Source organism: Lissotriton helveticus, chromosome 9, assembly GCF_964261635.1.
Source record: "Lissotriton helveticus chromosome 9, aLisHel1.1, whole genome shotgun sequence".
In the NCBI taxonomy this organism is placed as follows: Eukaryota; Metazoa; Chordata; class Amphibia; order Caudata; family Salamandridae; genus Lissotriton; species Lissotriton helveticus.
This window is the reverse complement of record NC_136070.1, coordinates 90,793,942-90,812,883: the sequence shown is the minus strand read 5'-3', so window position 1 is coordinate 90,812,883 and position 18,942 is coordinate 90,793,942. Positions and strand designations below refer to the sequence as shown.

General features: G+C 40.3%; 1 protein-coding gene across 1 annotated transcript in view; it reads right to left on the bottom strand.

Annotated features, from left to right (window-relative positions):
- PALS1 (protein associated with LIN7 1, MAGUK p55 family member) overlaps positions 1-18,942 on the bottom strand; it is a 423,019-nt gene that overhangs the window by 310,505 nt on the left and 93,572 nt on the right. Inside the window, exon 2 of the mRNA XM_078659539.1 lies at positions 11,389-11,893. Within this exon, the coding sequence (XP_078515665.1) occupies positions 11,389-11,755 (367 nt within the window). The 5' untranslated portion in view covers positions 11,756-11,893. The remainder of the gene's footprint in view (positions 1-11,388; positions 11,894-18,942) is intronic.

Genomic DNA, 18,942 nt, shown 5'->3' with positions numbered 1-18,942 from the left:
TTGAATAAGTGATTAGCCCAAAATCACAGAATGTTAATTAGGCTGACCCAAAGACCATAACTAGGCTCCCCAGTTCCACAGTCTTTACACTACACCTTTATTAATATTTCCACAATTTACAGCTTTTTGTGTGGCACAGTATAAAGATGAAAACCTTGTTTCAAGTCGGATTAACTTCACTCAACCAAAATGTCCAGAATGCTGAGGGCGTGGCCTGACGCCTGATACGAATGGCAGTGTTCCGTTGAGCTCCGCGAAACAGGCCGGGACTTCCAGCTCTTGCAGCCCAATATCCGATGCTGGAGCGAGAATTTTGACGTCGGAAGACATGCGGAACTGAACTGTCTGTTTTCCGCGAATCCCTGAGGATCAATTAGGGAGAATTAGCGCGTTGCACTCGGCGCTTCAGGAATGCTGAGCACGACCGCCATTTTGGTTCCTTCGGTTCACCTTTGAGGTAACGCTTCAGAGAGAATTTTATGATTTCTGCTTCTGGTATTTCCTTCGTTTTTGACATTTGAAAGACCCTTTATTTGGAGGACTTAACACTTGAAGCAACTACAGGTGACCAGTATGTACCTTTGACTATTTTTAAAATGCTGCTTTTACTTATATATCATCCTTTCTTCAGTCAGAAGTTGTTTTAATTGGCAGCCTACATTATACATCGGAGTATCTAAAATCTCTACACTTGGAAACAATGCTTTTTGTGGCACATTTTGATTTAACAATGTTTTTCTTTCCTTGCTTCATACTTTTGCTGTTGTACCAGAGAGTATTAACAGCTTTTGTTGATAGCCTGAGGTGCAGTATGCACATCTGCTGGGTTTTCAAGTCCCTTACAGGCTCACTACACTAAACGATAAATAAACTAGAACTTCCTCCTGTATTATGCGTACTATCAATGCGAGGTCCTTTCCTATCAGCAGATATATATTAAATACTGACGATCATCAATAGAGCAGTTTCAACTTCAGTTATCTGCATGCTGGAAGCTATTGGGACAGTCTCTCTAGAGTCACCTCCTCAATTCCTTTCATTCTTCCATTGCTTACGCAGCTGGAGCGGAATACTAATAGTATTCGCTCAAAGACCTCATTACAATGTGGGACTCTGGTTTCGCTGATATATTGTTTTATTGAGCCTCAACATCTCACCTCTGCATCTCTCTTATGGGAAGATTGAAAAGCGTGGTTCCTCTGCGCCACATATCAAGCATACATTTATTAAGAACTCTAGAATATTCTCTGAATTCTCCAAGATGGAAGACTCGTTGGTAGCTGCTCCAAAAACCCCATCTTCTTTTAATGCAAGTACTTCTACAAATGACAAGGTCACTACTAAAAGGCTGAAAAAAGACCCTCCTTCTTGAAAGGCTTCCTCACCTGCATCTTTGGATGTACTACTGGAAGAGATAAGGGCTCTTCGCCCCTTTATGGAAGACACTTCTAATAAGTTGCAATTCTTAAAAGATAACTGGTCTCAGATGAACGAGCAACTTATCGCAGTGGAACAGAGTGTCTCTTCCTTTACTAACACACAGGAGAAGATCAATATTCTGCAATCTCAAGTTACATCGCTGCAGCGGCAAGTCGAAGATTTGGAAAATAGGAATAGAAGAAATAATCTTCGTATTTATGGTCTACCGGAAGGGTCGGACTCCTTAGTGTTCTTCAAATCCTTTCTTCCTAAGTTGCTACACTTACCAGAAGGCACTTCACTCAATATCCAACTTGCTCATAGACTTGGCCATCAACGTACAGATACCTCCTTTTCTCGGAGACCAAGGGGGGGGGTCATCATGTACTTTCTTGAATACACAGACCTCCTCAGGGTATTGTCAGCAGCTAAATCCATCCAACATATTTCTTGGTCTGGTTCTACACTATTCTTCGCTAAAGATTACGCTAAGTCCACTACAGATATGCGTAAAGAATACTTGAACATTAGACCTGCTCTACGCTACATGGATGCTAGATATGGGCTTTTTCATCCCTGCCTTTTCAAGGTTACCTACAACAACAAAACAACGACCTTTGAAGATCCTGTCAAATTGCAAAGTATCATAAATTTTAGTAAAACTGACTATATGGACATGTTTGGAGCCTCTTCCTCTCACATAGCTTAAATTGGTTCTTTCTTCTAGTGCGATGGTTTTTCTTTCCGGTTTTATTGTTCCTAGACTTTAATGTCTAATATTTTAATTTATATTCTTTTTATTTTGGTGTTTCTGACATTATATTTTGCACGTTCTGCTTTTTTGTTATGATAAATGTTTGTCTTTTTTCTCTTCTCCCCCCTTCTTTACAGGTCCCTAGAAATTCGAATTTACTCTGTTCCCTCGCTTTATATGAATTCCTCTGGTTTGTCCTCGCTCCCCGTTTCGTTGGGTCTGGATGCGCCATTAGTCTTCGTGGCTTCACCTCCCCCACATCTTTGTGATGTTTTTTGAATTAGATGCGCTTTGTTTTTGCTGTCATTCTTTTTTTCCCCTCCCCTTTCTTTCCTCCAAGTTTCCTATTTTTGTATTCTCATTTTTCCGTTTCTATCTGCAGATATTTTCTTCGTCTTCTTTTTGTTTCTCTTCTCTTTCTCCTTTGTTCTTCTCGTTACATATTTGTCCCTTATTTCAGCCTTTCACTTCTTATTTTTTTGAGCTTTCTTCTGTTCACTTACCTCCACATCCACTGTTCTTAATGTTTCTCTGTTATTGCATTACATGTTCATATAGTTGGAATATTATTAACCTGACCTGTTGTTCTTTGACGGTCTTTATTGACCTCCTATTTTTGGTAATTTTATTGCTAATTTTATGTCCCTGAGAATTGTTTCTTGGAATGTTACAGGTCTGAATTCTCCCATCAAGCGACAATGAGTTTTAACACATCTATCCAAGTTAGGAGCCGATATTGTTTGCTTGCAAGAAACTCATTTGAATGCTACTGAATCTTTGAAATTGAAAAGAAATTTGGTTGGTGATGTTTTTGTTTCTCTGGGTGATGGTAAACGTAATGGCGTTATTACTCTTTGCCATAAATCGTTAAAGATGAATTCGCTTTCTCAAGAATCTGATGACTAAGGTAGATGACTATTTACTAAATTACAAGTGAGAGGCGTACTGTTATCTCTGTTTAATGTTTATACACCCACTAATGGAGATCCTTTGTTTTGGTCTTTTTTATCTCAGCAAATTTCCTCCTGTATTGATGATAATTTTATCCTCGCCGGGATTGTAACCAGGTGTTGGACATCTTCATTGACCGTAATTATCTTGTTTCCTTTAAACCCCATAAAGCCCATAACATTTTTGTTCAAACTAGCCAACAATATAAACTTATTGATGCCTGGAGAATTTGCAATCCCAACACTAGGGAATTCACGTTTTTTTCCTCTGTTCACCAAACTCAATCCAGATTTGATCATTTTTATGTCTCACAAGATATTTCCCAATCTTTAAGAAGTGCTGACATTGGCTCTATTTTAATCTCAGATCATGCTCCCATCTCCATTCAATTAGATACAATTTCTTAATTCAGCTTACCTAGAAGATGGAGATGTAATAACTCACTTCTTCTGGATAAGAATTTTCATCCCTCTTTTTTCTCCTTTTTTAATGAGTATTTTACACTTTAGCAGGCTGGTAATCTTCCCTTTTCTGTTGTATGGGATGCATTTAAAGCTGCTGCCAGAGATTTCATCATTGGCTACATCTCCAGAAAGCGTACAAATGCCTGCCAGCTTACCAGTGCTATTTTGACTGAGATTAAGAAGCTAGAACAATCTTACTATACTCCTAACTCCAAAAATTGTCTCTCACAACTTATTGAGAAAAAACGTCAATTTAACTAAGAATCTACAGAGTATGCCTCGCCAATTCTGTTGAAATACAGCGCAACGTATTATGGGGGTCAAAACAAGGCAGGCAAGCTATTGGCCAATTATTTAAAAATTAAACACAACAAGTTTGATATTGAAGCTATCTTTAATGAGCATAATTTACTACAAACCAAGGATTCAGATATATTAAATGAATTCCTCCTTTTTTATAAGTCATTATACTCTCCTGAGACCACACCCTCAGAACTTCACATTACACATTTTCTTTCAGATATACACAAATCTTTTAATACTCAAATTGATTTTTCCCCACTAGAAGCTGACTTATCACAAGAAGAACTTCTTAGTGCTCTACACTCACTTAAGAAAGACAAAGCCCCAGGTCCTGATGGATTTACAGTAGACTTTTATACTCACTTCGATCCTATCCTTCTTCCTAAATTACTTAGTCTTTTAATCTCTTTACACAATATGGCAAATATTCTGGATCCTTCTTAGAAGCCCTTATTTGTCTAATACCTAAAGATGGAAAGGACTTAAAACATTGCAAAAACTATAGACCCATTTCTCTTGTAAATATGGACTATAAAATCTTTTCCAAAACTTTGGCTATTCTGCCTCAATTGCTGGATGCAGAACAGTCAGGTTTTGTTAAAGGAAGACGCCTTTCCGACAATACTCACGTATTCTTCGATATTTTATCAAAAGACCCACACGTACCTCACTCCTTAGCTGCAATAGCCTTAGATGCAGAAAAGGTGTTTGATCGAGTGAACTGGTCATACCTCTTTCATACACTGAGATGGTTTGGTTTTGGCCCCATAATTATTTCTTTCATTTCGATCCTTCATTCGGACCCACGAGCAGCTGTCTTAGTGAATGGTATTTCATCTTCCTATTTTGACTTAAAAAGAGGAGTTTGTCTAGGCTGTCCATGATCTCCTTTTCTTTTTAATTTGGCCTTAGAACCCTTCTTGTCCAGGCTTCGTCAAAATGTTGACATAAAAAGATTTGAAACTAATGATACTCAAATTAAATTAGCAGCTTATGCTGACAAGATCTTATTATTTCTCCCTGAATCTCAATCCTCTGTCCCTGCTTTTTTTTAAAAGAAGTAGACCTTTTTTCTACAGTCTCTGGCTATACGTTCAACCGAGATAAGTGTGAAATATTGCCACTAACCAAATATACATTCAAAGATGACTTTAGTTCCTCTAATTTTGCTTGGAACACACAACACATTAAATATTTGGGTCTATACTTTACCCCTTTAATTTCGTCAAAGGTGTCTATTTGCTTGGAAAATTGCATACAAAAAATCTCTTCTCTGGCCACTAGCCGAGGAGACTAACTTCCCAGGCTGAACAACACAGATTAAGGAAAGAACTAACTGCTTGGGCTTCAAAGAAAAACTTAATCCCCATTAACCAGACCGGCTTCCAAAAAAATACAGGGACAACAACAAATATTTTGGCCCTCTCCCTGCTAATAGATTCTACAATTCAAAACAAAAAACAGTTATACGTCTGCTTCATCGACTACTCAGCCGCATTTGACAACATTGACAGAAGAAAACTTTGGGCTAAGCTCTTAAGCTGGGACCCCGACCCCAAACTGTTGAACCTTTTGATCTTATTGCATTCAGAAACCTGGATCCAAATAAAACTGGGGGCAGGTAATTGTCTATCAAGAAAAATAACTACCATAAAAGGTTTGAAACAGGGGTTCGTTCTCGCACCGACCCTGTTCAACCTTTTTATATCCGATCTTTCCAACGACCTTGATAAATGCAATCATCACTCCCCAAAGATAGGGGGCCTCACTTTGTCGAACCTGTTGTACGCGAACGATTTAATTCTAATAAGCCAAACCCCCGTTGGCCTTCAAGATCTCATTAACACAACGAGCGATTTCTCCGAAAAGAACGGATTAAGCATAAACTTGGGAAAATCAAAGGCGATGATATTAAATCAAAAATCTAAAAAGCAGCCCTCACAATGGTTCCTGCGAGATCAGAAGATTGAAACAGTCAAAGAATATAAATATTTGGGTATAATATTCGACTCAAAAGGCTCGTTCAAACAACTAAAAATGGCAATTAAGACCAGAGGGATATCCCTGCCAATTGCTCTAAAGGGCATTAAGAACAAAATAGCAGGACCAAACCTAATCCCTCTGCTAAACATTCTACAAGCAAGACTACTGCCATCGATATCCTATGGTAGCAAATGTATGAGAGGGAGAGATGAGTCCACACTAGACAAAGTAGTAGCGAAATCAACGCGAATACTCTTCAGTCTCCCTCCGTACACCTCGCCAGCTCAACTAAGGCTTGAGTTTGGCCTACAGAAACAACAAATAGCACGCAAGGGTGCTCACGCAAAATGCTGGCACAAGGTAAAGAGCTCTGAGACGGGCACCCTGAACACTTACCTATGGAGGGAGCTGGAAAGAAACATGAACAGCCCTGCAATGGTCTATCTTCAAGCAGCAATAAGCACCCTTGCGCTAAAAGATCTTTGGGACACAAGCTGCACACACAAATGCTTCAAACGGCTTGTTAACAAAACTGTGAAGTATCAATCCCTGGAAGAAGATAAAGCAGCACTAACTAGTAGGACTCACGGGTGGTTTGTGATTCAGAGCTACACCAGGCCCCAACCACAGGCCTATCTAGGCACTGGTTTTTCAAGGGCAGTGAAGGAATCCTTCTTGCGGTTGAGAATGGGGGTAATACCATCAAAAGAACATCTTCCCCCATGGAAACGCTTAGAATCCAATACAAAGTGCAGACTCTGCGAAGATCCAAAAGAGGACGTTTTGCACTTGTTATGCAGCTGCAAAGCCCTAGACAGTGTACGAAGGAGACAACTAACACAGCTGTGGAAGCAAAGACGTTTGCGAACCCGTCGACAGGCATTGTTGGCATGCTTTAACGGGGAGGACATTCAATTAGCCTGCAGACTTGTCCGCTTCATGAAATCAGCAAATACCGCACTAAATCCAGCCGTTACTCCATGATCTGGAACAACTATGACCTGCGAAAAACCTTTACATGAAAAGAACTTTCACTGTGAATGTTTGACAGTGTCCTTTTCCATCTGCTATAGTAAGCAAAGAAATCACACACTGATAGTACCTCACAGGAATCTTGGGTTTTTAATTCCTCTTCATTTAAAGACAGCACAAGATTCTTTTTGCACATATTTATTTACAAATTTATTAACATTGCCAAATCTTGAAATGTTTTTACACGAATGTGATTGTAATGAAATGTATTCCTTTTATCCTTTCCTATTTTACGTATCTTGCAAAAGTGCTCAAGACAAGCACCTTTTATACCAATTGCAAAGATTTTTATTAATCATGCAATAAAGAATTACTTACTTCTTCTCTGACTACTAGATGGCATCTGCTATACCTCTCTTGGTGGGGTTGTTTACATACTATTAAGATGATGCTGGCACCTTTGGTTTTATTCACTATTTCTAATATCCATGAAATATTCCGTTACAATTTTTTTTAAAGAATCACTTTGATATTACCATCTTTTCTGTGGAATAAAAAAACCTCCTCGCATATCTTTGTTCCGTCTAATAAAACCCAAAGGAGAAAGAGGGGTTAATTGTCCCGATTTTCCAACCTACCACAGATCTTTCCTTCTTCGCCAAGCTTTGAGATGGTTTTCTGACTCTTCAATCGATTGTCGTATGTGGGCTATGCTTGAACGCTCTTTTCTCTCCCCTTTTTCTTTTAAGAAATTCCTTTTTTTTGCTCCTATACCTCCTTCTTTATTTACTCCCATTTCAAATGTACCTGTAAACTCCTGGGTATTTCTTCACCTCCTACTGATCTAGATTCCTTTCTTAAATCTACTTTATGGCATAATACATCTATTTTAATTGATGGGAAACCTTTTTATTGGAATTCCTGGTGAAATAAGGGCCTCGTTTGGACATCAACTATTTTCTCAAAATAGGATATTGTCTTTCACCGAGGCCAGTCAACAATTTCACTTACCTCCTTCTTTCCACCCCAATATAATTTACTCTCACAAGCACTTGTAACGGCTTACACTCGAATTCAAACACACCCAACATCGCCCCCGGTTCTACTCTCATCCCCTAAAGCTTCCAATATTTATATTTATTTACGATCCTCGCAATCCATTAGACCAAAGACCAAAGTGGAATTATCTTGGGAAGAGGATCTTGAGATTGACTGGTTCTCTACCTCATGGAATAAGATATGGTCTAAAATTAGGAAAACCTCCAGACCAGCCAATGTTACGCAAACATTATTCTTTATTTATAACAGGTTTTTGCTACACCCAGCTGTATTACATAACAGACATGCCACATTTCCTGACATCTGTTGGTCATGCTCCTCTCCACTTGCTAATTTAAAAAACATGCTTTTCACTTGCCCTCACCTAAACAATTTTTGGACATCTGTTTGGAATCAAATCAATTCTATTCTCAATTCTAATGTTTCTTTCTCTATCACATATCTTCCTGGGAAGCCTATCTCCTATATGGGAGGACCATGCTTCTAACACTAAGATCGTGGACTTACTATTGGCAATTACTTTTCAACAAATTACAAAAAATTGGAAGGACTTTACAAACTTATCGATCCAAGCTTGGTGGTATGCAGTTTGTTATAATCACAGATTAGACACAGCATGTGTTCATCCCATCCATTTAGCCATGAAGAGACCCATTATCTGGTCATCGGTAACACTGTTTTTTGATCTAGTGCTAAACGCTCCTTCTCATGGTCTCCTTTCTGATCAACAAATAGTTGCTCGACCTCCATGATATTCCATATTTTAGACATTCTTATTTTATACTATGCTATTATACAACAGTTTAAGCATATTGCTACATGATTCTTATATGCGACTTAATGTTACTTATATTTATATGGATATTTAATGCCTTCTCATTCCAAACTGGATAAGTTCATATGATACAATTAAATGTTATGTTTCCCTATTTCTGTCCCCCTACCCACCATGTATGGCATTGTACTGCATCACTTGTTTTCTTCATAAACTTACTTTCTAAACAAACAAAAAAAGTGCAGTTTGGACATTTCTCACCACAGACAAACCTGTTCTACTCAGTGAGTCGCATTCCTACCTGTATGATAATGTTTCCAGGGCCTTTCCTGCTTCACAAGTGAAACTCTCCTCAACGTGCTATGATTCTTGCACCGTTTGTCTGGCTGTACGTTCCGTTCCTTATGTGATGCAGCTACCGCCTTAATAGAATTGAAAATTCTTGGCGCGAATGCTAGCTAATTTTTGATTCACAAATATGCAGCGCTAAGTATGAAAGGGCACGTCCCGGGCTGACTGTAAACACAATAACTCAAGCCTAACTTGACGCCGCAGACTGACGAAATAGCTTTGTCGGTGGCGCCTTTCGCATGCTTCCTAAATCCACCCTTTCGCATCTCGTCACGAGGAGAGGTGTGGTCTATGAACCTTGCTGGCTCCACCTCTCCCAGTGGTGAGATACTGAAGGGTGGGGTGGCTGGTATTGAGTGGCATTTAAACTCGTACAGCCCGGGCTTGAAAGCTAAACACCCCAGGCTGTTTGAAACGGACACTCTAGAAGAAGGTGGAGAAACTAAGGTGACGTCACGGTGCTTTGAGGAAATACCCGGGCTGTGCGTGGGTAAGCCCTCCTAGTGCTGAATCGTGCACATTTTCACAGAGGGGCATCCAGGCATGCCTCGCAATTTCGCAAACCTACCTATTAATATAACATTCGCTACTTTTAATTGTATTTATTTACTTAACCTTGGTTACAAGGAGCTATGAAAGGAAAGGGGGCGCAGCCCCTACGCCCTTACACAGGAGCCGCTGCTGCAAATGTAGTTCATCTTTACCATCATCCTTGAGTACATACTGTTGCAGTTCATTCTCTCCTGATAACTGTGCTGCAAAATTAAAGCAACAACTAGTGCATGTATCTATATATACAACAATGTTCGAATATTTCATTTACTCTTCAGGAACTGCTAATTTACCCAAGTGAACAAAAGACTGAAAATATCCACTCTGATTACAGCGTTACACAACTACATACTTGCACTAGTAAGTGTTTGCTCTTAGAGGCTCCCAATAATTCCCAACACCTCGCCAGTCATTTTTTTCTTCCAAGCTTTAACACTCTATACTATCAAAAAGACAGAGGCCCATCACCATGTCTATCTCATCACGTATTAGAAAGATATCTTGAAAAACTTTCAGACTTGTGTCAAAAGGAGAGTACTCAGAGACTTTAGACAACTAAGGACAACCCCAACAATAGAAATCCAGTGAACTATAATCTGCCCTTTCTTCTTGTGAAAGGCTGGCCAAACTATTATTCTATATTAATGTTTTGATCCCAACTGCAGAATTGCTGTTGGATCTATTTATTTATAATCTTAAGGCATGACTTTTTTTTTATTTTCTACACTCAAATATTAATAGTTGGCTAACCATAATCCAATCAAATAGTATGCCCACTTCAAATGAGATCTATATATCACCCTACTCCTAATTGTAAATATTAGATAACCCCCGAACTGTCCCATGAACAATATGGATCCAAACTTGTAATTAGCTAAGTGTTTAACAACTGAACAACATATTCATATCCAGATCAATTCATGCCCTTCTCTGCATTTAGAATGCACTTACGGCGCAAACCTTTGAGCTAATAGACACACAGCATATAGTAGCCAAGCATAGCACTGAACAGTACATCCACATCCTCTTGGAAGCCTTCATGTCAACCACTCAGCAGTATCTTAATTATACCACACCCACTTGACATAACATGGCATCTGAGCCACATAATCAGCAAAGGAGCCTTCAAACTTAACAGACATCCTTTACTAAACAATGGACAACCATGCACCCCGGAAGAACAAAACACAGTCCTTCAGGACACACATATGCACATACATAATGCACCACTCTGATTCAGAACAGGCTCTAGCCAACTACTATACAATTTAGCAGAAATATTACATTAGTCTACTCCAGCAATACGGTCACTTGCCAATGAGACACCAGTAAACAAAACAAACATAGCAAATACAACACACCCTTTTAGTCTAGTCAACAAGAATCATAGAACCCGTCCATGTTCTCAAAGTGCTACTGGACAAAAACATGCTACAAGTGTTATATGCAAATGCACCGAATATAGAATTACTAAGTTATTATTATTATAAAAGAGCTGCATTCATATCTTACTTCTGACACTATTGAGTGCATAAAATGATCATACATCCTGTACCGATCCCAAGCTGCAATAAGATTTCACATAGAAATCATGGAATACTTTCTTAGGGACCGATTCACAAACCATTTTTCCATTTTTGTGTCTTAAATTTGTAGATTCAGAATTCACGCCTAATCACAAAAAAAGACTTCGTGAGTTAGGACAGTAAAAGTAAATATCGGTCCTAAACATAACATCACTGTCCCTTATACATTTTCAAACAAACTTTAAAATGTCAATCTTTGAATACCATTATTTCACTTACCTAGTACTTTCACAGCACGGTTAGGGCTCTCCAAAACAACAGTTTCATCCGTGTCAAATATAGGATTATCTATTCCAGTTTTTGGAGTAATTTGTGCCAACTTCTTGAGCCTCAAGGAAGCGTTCACATCCAATTCCTGCTTCTTCCCTTCTTCCTCCCTCCTCCGACGCATGTCCTCTTGTTGTTGACGAATTCGTTCAAGTTGAGCACTCTGCCTGAGCGGCATAGTCCTAGAGCCCAAATCCCCAGGACAATCCACAGCCATTTCTCTATGCTTCTGGGGTTCCTCTGGAGACATAAGATCAAGATGTCTGAGCTCGCTGTCCAAGTCTTCGGTTACATGCCCATTCATATAAGAAGTGCTCATGGCTCTCTCCAATGGCCTCTACCAGGTACAGCAGACATTCAAATACCGGTACAACTCCAAATGTCCAATTTTCCTCTTTTACAACCCATTGTAAACGACTAGCAGCAGCACGAACTTTCATAAAGTAGTCAAGAAAATCTGCAAAAAAGGCACACCGGTTATGGTACATTTTGGCATAATGAAACCTATACGACAGTTGAGGAACACGTATACAAATGCCATGCCACCTTAGAATAAAATAATAGTTTTTTTTTTTTTTTAATGTTTTTAAAAAATACAGGTGAGCAAACATTTTCATTTATAGTATTTCATTGCTACTGTGGTCACGCATTTGAAAAAGAAGGAAAACTAAAAATACTATTTAGCATAAAGAAGATAATTATGAACAAACAGAAATCCTACGTTCTTTTCTACAGAGCGTAAGCCCAATGGCCTTAGATTAGTAAAGAAGTGTACTGATGTTAATTCGTTTAAAGGATAATAATACGTTTGTTGTCACACTGTTACGCCTCCATTTACCGGTGTCATTACCAGGTTAATTCCAGGACTACCACAAGGATTTTCTGACCTCATCCAAGGTTTCTGCTTGAATTTTTTTTAGTACAGTGCTGCTTTTTTTCTAATAGGGTGCGGTGCATGTTTGAAAATTATTCTCTTTTGACAGTGTGTAGCAAGCCGTAGGTCTGTGCAGTTAGCTTTAGTAACACTAAATACTGCTATTATGTTTATTCATTTTTATTTTTACAATTTATTAAGTGAAATACTCACACAGGTGGATAGTGGTGCACTATGTATTAATGTCAAAATAAATAACGTCTGTGTAACATGCAAATATAAAAAAAAAAGACTAATGTACTCTACAAAGATTAAGAAAATAAACCAAGACAGATTAAGAACAATGAAATGAGAGCAAACAATCACTATAGCAAAAGCCTCAAATTCATTAAGAAACCAGCACTAACAAAGCCAATAGGTCTCGCCTCTGTGACCCATTTGCTTTCCCACAGGTTTTTAGCCACACTGCACAGTAATCCCGGATGTGCGGTGTGGCTAAAATTAAAATAAAAAAGCCTCCGATACGGTCGCCCACATATTCTGTAGGCTTGGCACACCATGCACAAAAGTGTTTTCTTTTTTTTGTGTTGGGGGGTGGTGTGGAGCCAAGGTGGACAGAAGCAACAGGGGAAAATTGAAGTAATATGGAGGGCAGGGGGTGCCAAAGCAACACGAAGGTAGCGCAACACAGGGGAGGGTGGAAGGGCTGCAAACGCAACAGAGGGGTGGGAAGGATAGGGAAGCACCACAGGGTGGGGGTGGGGGAGCCAAAACGGGTTGCAGGAAGCAACACGGAGGGATCTGGTGTCTTTGCTTGTTTGTTTGTAGATTTATGTGGCGCTGCTCATCACCGTTGAGGGTATCCAGGTGATGTTCATGGGTACAGGGAGATTAAGCGATTTGCCGAGAATCACAGGATATTACGCCGATGCCAAGACTCAGACCAATATCTCCAACTCTCGAGTCTGCAGCTATGGCTGCTCCGTCACACCCTACCCCTGGAAGGGAAAGGAAAAACAGGGAGAGAGGAGGATGGCGTTGGTGGTGAGAGGTAAGGATGAGACGTAGCACACGACTGAACATGGAGAGGACATGGCTGCCACGTTTTCAGTATGGGTCTATGTGACATTTCTAGGTTTGCAGTGCTGATGTGACGTTTGCATGCCTCAAGTGTAACTTATATAAACGCAACTTAAAATCTTCAGTGACTTTTGGCTTCGAATTTTAGTACTTGCGGTTGTTTCTTTTTTATAAAATTGCAAAACTCCAAGTACCAAAATACAACAGAAACATGGTTACTGGATGGTAAGTTGCCGTTAGAGTTTAGGCTGCAGATTAGTATCTGTTCAGGCGTAACCCTATATACACGAGATGGCGGAATCTACTACTGGCTGATGAGTGTAACAAGAACCTCTGCTGCCTTATCAGTATGGAGCACTCATTTACCCTTGATTACTGGGTACCACAGTACGTGCACACAGACTGCCAACAGCCTTGAGGAGAGAGTGGTCTAACAGCAAAATATGGCGGAGGCCCTCTCTCCGTTCCATGGGCTCTCGCGGTCAGCCTTGAGAAGTCCAGCCAACAGGTCGCCACAGCCATCGCAGGAGGGAGAGGTGGACCGCCGCTCCCCCATGGGTAGTCGTACAAACGGTCAGCTCTGCTGTATATTAACAATACAGGCATTTGGGCCATCCTCAAAGAGGGTGGGGATGAGGCCTGTATCCCCAGTGCAAGGCTTCTCCTGCATCACTGGCACTTCCCAAACCTTGAGCATGGCACTAGTACCAGAACCTGAATCAAACTGAGGACTGGTGGGTAAGAGATTGCAAAGAGAAAGATGAAAACAAAAAGGGAGAGAAAATTACGAAGGGGAGCGCAAGGGGCATGGGGAGACAATAGAGAGAAGGCAGGAAGAAAAGTAAAGAAAGTAGGTCAGGGAGAGGGCAGACAGCGAAACACAGTGTAGGTGATAAAGCGAGAGTGAGTCTGCAGTGGTGTAGAAAGGGCCCTAATGCAAGATAGGAGAAAGCACTTCTCCTTGTCTGTTGGAAAGTAAAGGACAGTCAAAACAGCAGTGCCGAGGGCCCCTCACACCCCTGGGATCTAGGGGCAGTGTGCCTGCTGCACTAATAACATCTTTGCTCCTTTAAAGAAGGAGATGTTCAGAGGACTGGTTAAAAAGAGCAGTGCCATTTTCAGGATTTGGGCGGCATCAGACAACACATATTTTGGTAGGCCAAGTACAGAACAAATTTGAATTTTAAAACCCATTTTATGACAATATGGCGCTATACAAAATGTTAGATTTGCACAAAGCCATGCAAAACATTTAAAATGTATTGCCCAGGACCGACAAATGCTTAAGATGACACTGGTTGTAAGAGACCGAGTTAGAGGTAACAGTAGTTGGGGAGGGATTGGGAGGGGGGGCGATTGTCACAGAGTAGTAGAAAACTAAGAGCAGGGGTTAAACAGACAGAAAGTTCAGATTCCCCGGAGGGGGACGCCCTTTGAAGGTGAGGACCCCGGGAAATTGACCACTTTGCCCATCCTTTAAAACGTCTCTAAGAAATTGAGAAAGATGAAGGGAGACACTGGGATCAAAAATACTGAAAACCAAGGGTGGTACAAAAGGGGGTGGTGATGGACGGAGCATCTGCACTAATCAAACACTCACACCCAGACAACAGATCTGGGTTGAATCCATCACCGTTCCTTAGCCCACTCTGCCACCCCAGTTCAGACATGGCCATTTGCAAATCAGTCTGACCCTGTGCCTCATGGGAACAGACCAGCCCGAACTGCCAAGCCATGCCTTCTCTGGACCGGAATCAAGCTTCCTAGGACCAGTTTCTGGCATTCCAGCCGTCTTCAGCCAGGCTTGCTTGAATCCAGTGGCAAAGTGAGCAAGGGCCTCAACATCTGAGCATACCCTGCCAACTTATGGCGACAAAGCAGTACAAAGTACCTTATCAGCCTTCTTTTTAAGTTCGAAGGTATTAAAATCTTCTATGGTCTTATTTAGTTTATCCAATAAAGTTTTTGCTTCTGTTACTCCGTCTCCTCCCAGAAGTTCTTTCTCCAATTCCTCTATTTCAAGAAGTTCTGCCTTTGAATGTTCGATGGCCGTCTCTACACCTAAGACCATCCAATGTTTTGAACACGTCACTGAAATGTTACAAAAGCTCAGTGACAGGATTAAGACCCCCTTCCACATTCTATCCCAACAACAGTATGATGCCTTCGGAACTCATTACTTTTGAGAAGATAATTTTGAAAAATGTAGATACTTTGCGAACCATCAAACAATTTATTCCTTATAACATCTCACTCCTTGAGCGTGAAGCATTAAATGGTTTAAAACAAGATTCGTCCATAATACTGAAACCTGCGGATAAAGGTGGGGGAATTGTTGTACAAAATCGGGTTGATTATGAAGCAGTCATAAATCAGCAGATCTCTGAACCTAAACACTACAAAAAACTGACACATAACCCCCTAAATGACATACGAGATGAAATACTCAACATTAGTACACAAGGTCTTGACTTGGGCTTTCTGAGCAAACATGAATTCTCCTTCCTAAACTCTCCAAACCCTAGGACACCGGTTTTGTACATGTTGCCTAAAATCCACAAAAACATCACAGATCCTCCTGGCAGACCAATTCTGTCTGGATGTGGCTCAATTTTGGAGCCCATAGGCAAATATGTAGATTTTTTCATTCGAGACTATGTCCCTGATTTACCAAGCTACGTGCGAGACACCATGCACATGATTAATTTAGTTGATACCATCTCCTTTGATGAGAACACAGACTGGTTAGTGACTTTAGATATCTCGTCACTATATACGAATATCCCTCAAGAGGAAAGCATCAATATTATTGCCAATCTCCTTGACACCAGAGCAAGGCCTGTGAATGTGCCCACCTCATTCATAATTTCGTTACTACGCATTGCCCTCCAGAAGAACTACTTTGTACACAAGGGGGTATATTATCAACAATGTGGTGGGACCAGTATGGGAGCAATTTTTGCTCCCAACCTGGCAAATATCTACATGGATCAGGTAGAAAGATCGTTTGCCATCAATGATCAAAATCCTTACCGTACCAACATTAAATGTTGGTATCGGTATATTGAAGATATTTTCCTGGTGTGGAATGGAACCAATGAAGACTTTGATGCCTTTTTGACTTATTTGAACACTATACAACACCATCTTAACCCCTTCCACGCTCATGACGAGCTGGGCTCGTCATGAGGTAGCCTCCTCGCACGCTCATGACGAGCCCAGCTCGTCATGAATAAAGGGAATATACAATTCTCAGCACAGGAGGGGAATATGCTGAGCAGCGATCTGGTTAAGTTCACATCCACAATTTGTAAAGACACTATTGCTTTCCTTGACCTTAACATCAAGAGTGACGGAGATAAACTGATTACATCACTACATAGGAAAGAGACAGAAAGGAACACTTTGCTTTCTTATCAGAGCCATCATCCGAGGGCTCTAAGAGATGGCCTTCCCTTCGGCCAATTTTTGCGCATTCGTCTCAATTGTGCCCGGAGGGAAGACTATATGAAAGAAGCAAATGCCCTGAAAGTGAAATTACTAAATAGAGGATATCCCAACAAATTGATAAAAAGATCACTAAAACGTGCGTGGTACTGTCCACGAGAGGAGCTTTTGATAACACGCCCCAGAAAAAACATACAGAAGATCGTTTGTGTGACTACTTTTGGGACTCACACAAAAAAGATACGTAGCTTGATAATAAAACACTGGCATATTATACAAAATATTGATCCCTCTATCGAAGTGCCACTTTTTGCATTCAAGAGAGCTAAAAATTTGAAAGATCACCTGGTACACTCCTCAAATGAAAATACCAGAGATACAAGCAGGACACTGGAGTCTGCTTGGGGTTTACCACGGGTGGTGGGTCACCATCCATGTGGTAACTGCGTAGCCTGCCCCTTCACTTTCAAGACAACTCTGTTCCAACATGGCAATGTTACACATACATTACAGACATTTTCAAATTGTAACACTCGCAGTGTTGTGTATTGCATTTGGTGCCCTTGTGGTCTACCCTACATTGGGCAGACACAACAACCTATAAAGGCCAGAATAGGCCAACATCGGAGTCGGATTAGAAAACTCATCCTGACTGCACCCCTTGTAACACATTACAAAGAATTCAATCACAATGCCGACCAAATCAGATGGCAAGTTATAGACAATATATCGGTACCTGAAAGAGGGGGTGATATTTCACAGATCCTACAACGTAGAGAATGTCATTGGATAGATAGAATTGACTCTATCAACCATGGCTTGAACTCCGCAGATGAATGGAGAGGGTATGTGTCAAATATCATAAACTAGGCTGGTTTACACTGATATGTTGCCTGTCAAGAATGATGATGATCTGTTTGAATAATACCCAATTTAATGTATGTGTATCACAGAGAAGGTATGTGTCTTCTATGTTGTCTGAATATTCAATCTAATGTATATGTATATAGGTATTATTTTTCAAAACATCATATGGTGGATATACTTTATTGTACATACTATAATGTAATAATTATAGGCCCTTATTAATTATCATCTATACCTATGCCATCTGCTATAAGTATTGACGCGTAGTAATGTGCCACCCTCCGCAGGTTGATTACTTTGAAGTCCCTCATAACCGGGCCACGGCAATATATAATTCTGACATATCATATTAGATAAATGACACACCCACCGTCTTAGCCCTCTGTAGTTACCATTTCCATTTACTTACAATTAAGAAATGTTGATTGTCATGCCTTGTACAAACATGCCCATGCACTAGTTTAAATTGGGTTCGCCCTAACAAATACGACCGTAATATAGGTCCCAACAAGTAAAATAAACTACATCAGACACTATTGTGGTTTATAGTTGCTTTTATTAACAGGATCGAGCAACAGACTCAGTTTTCCTGTAGTTTGTTTCTTAAGCAATTCACCCCAGGAATCATGGGTTCGGCCATCTTCTCATTGTCCTGACCGCGCTCGAGTTTTTCCTAACTCGCGAGGTCAGGTCTTACATGAACTAGTAGAGAGGGAACAGGAGGAGCGAGAATACACGGAAGCGGGAAGCTGTGAGACGCGACCGGGCTCTACAGCATTGAGGTACGTCGCATTACACTGCGAACAAATCTCTTTCTATTGCGATATGTGGAAAGAATGCTTCCCATAGTATATGTAACAAGTCCCCCCTCTTTTTATTGAAACAGGTATTATCCTCTCTCGATCTAAATATTGACACAGACATTACCCTCGTCTGATGTAAACATTGTTACAAAGAATCGGATACCATTGAGATATCCTAATCTATGACAACACCCATTGCAGGTAAATATTTACAATTGTTATGCTTAAGGGTCATAAGTATGGCGAATTTTAAACGCAATGTAACTAGGGTGTCCATTACTCCATTAGGTGTAACCGACATTACCACAAGATTCTAATACAATTGCCTTGCGCTACATATTGCGTATTTCCCGACCACTACAAGTGGTAAGTACCATATCTAGATACGGTGCTGTTTCTCTTGAATTATTTGGATGATAATTCTTTCGTGTTTTC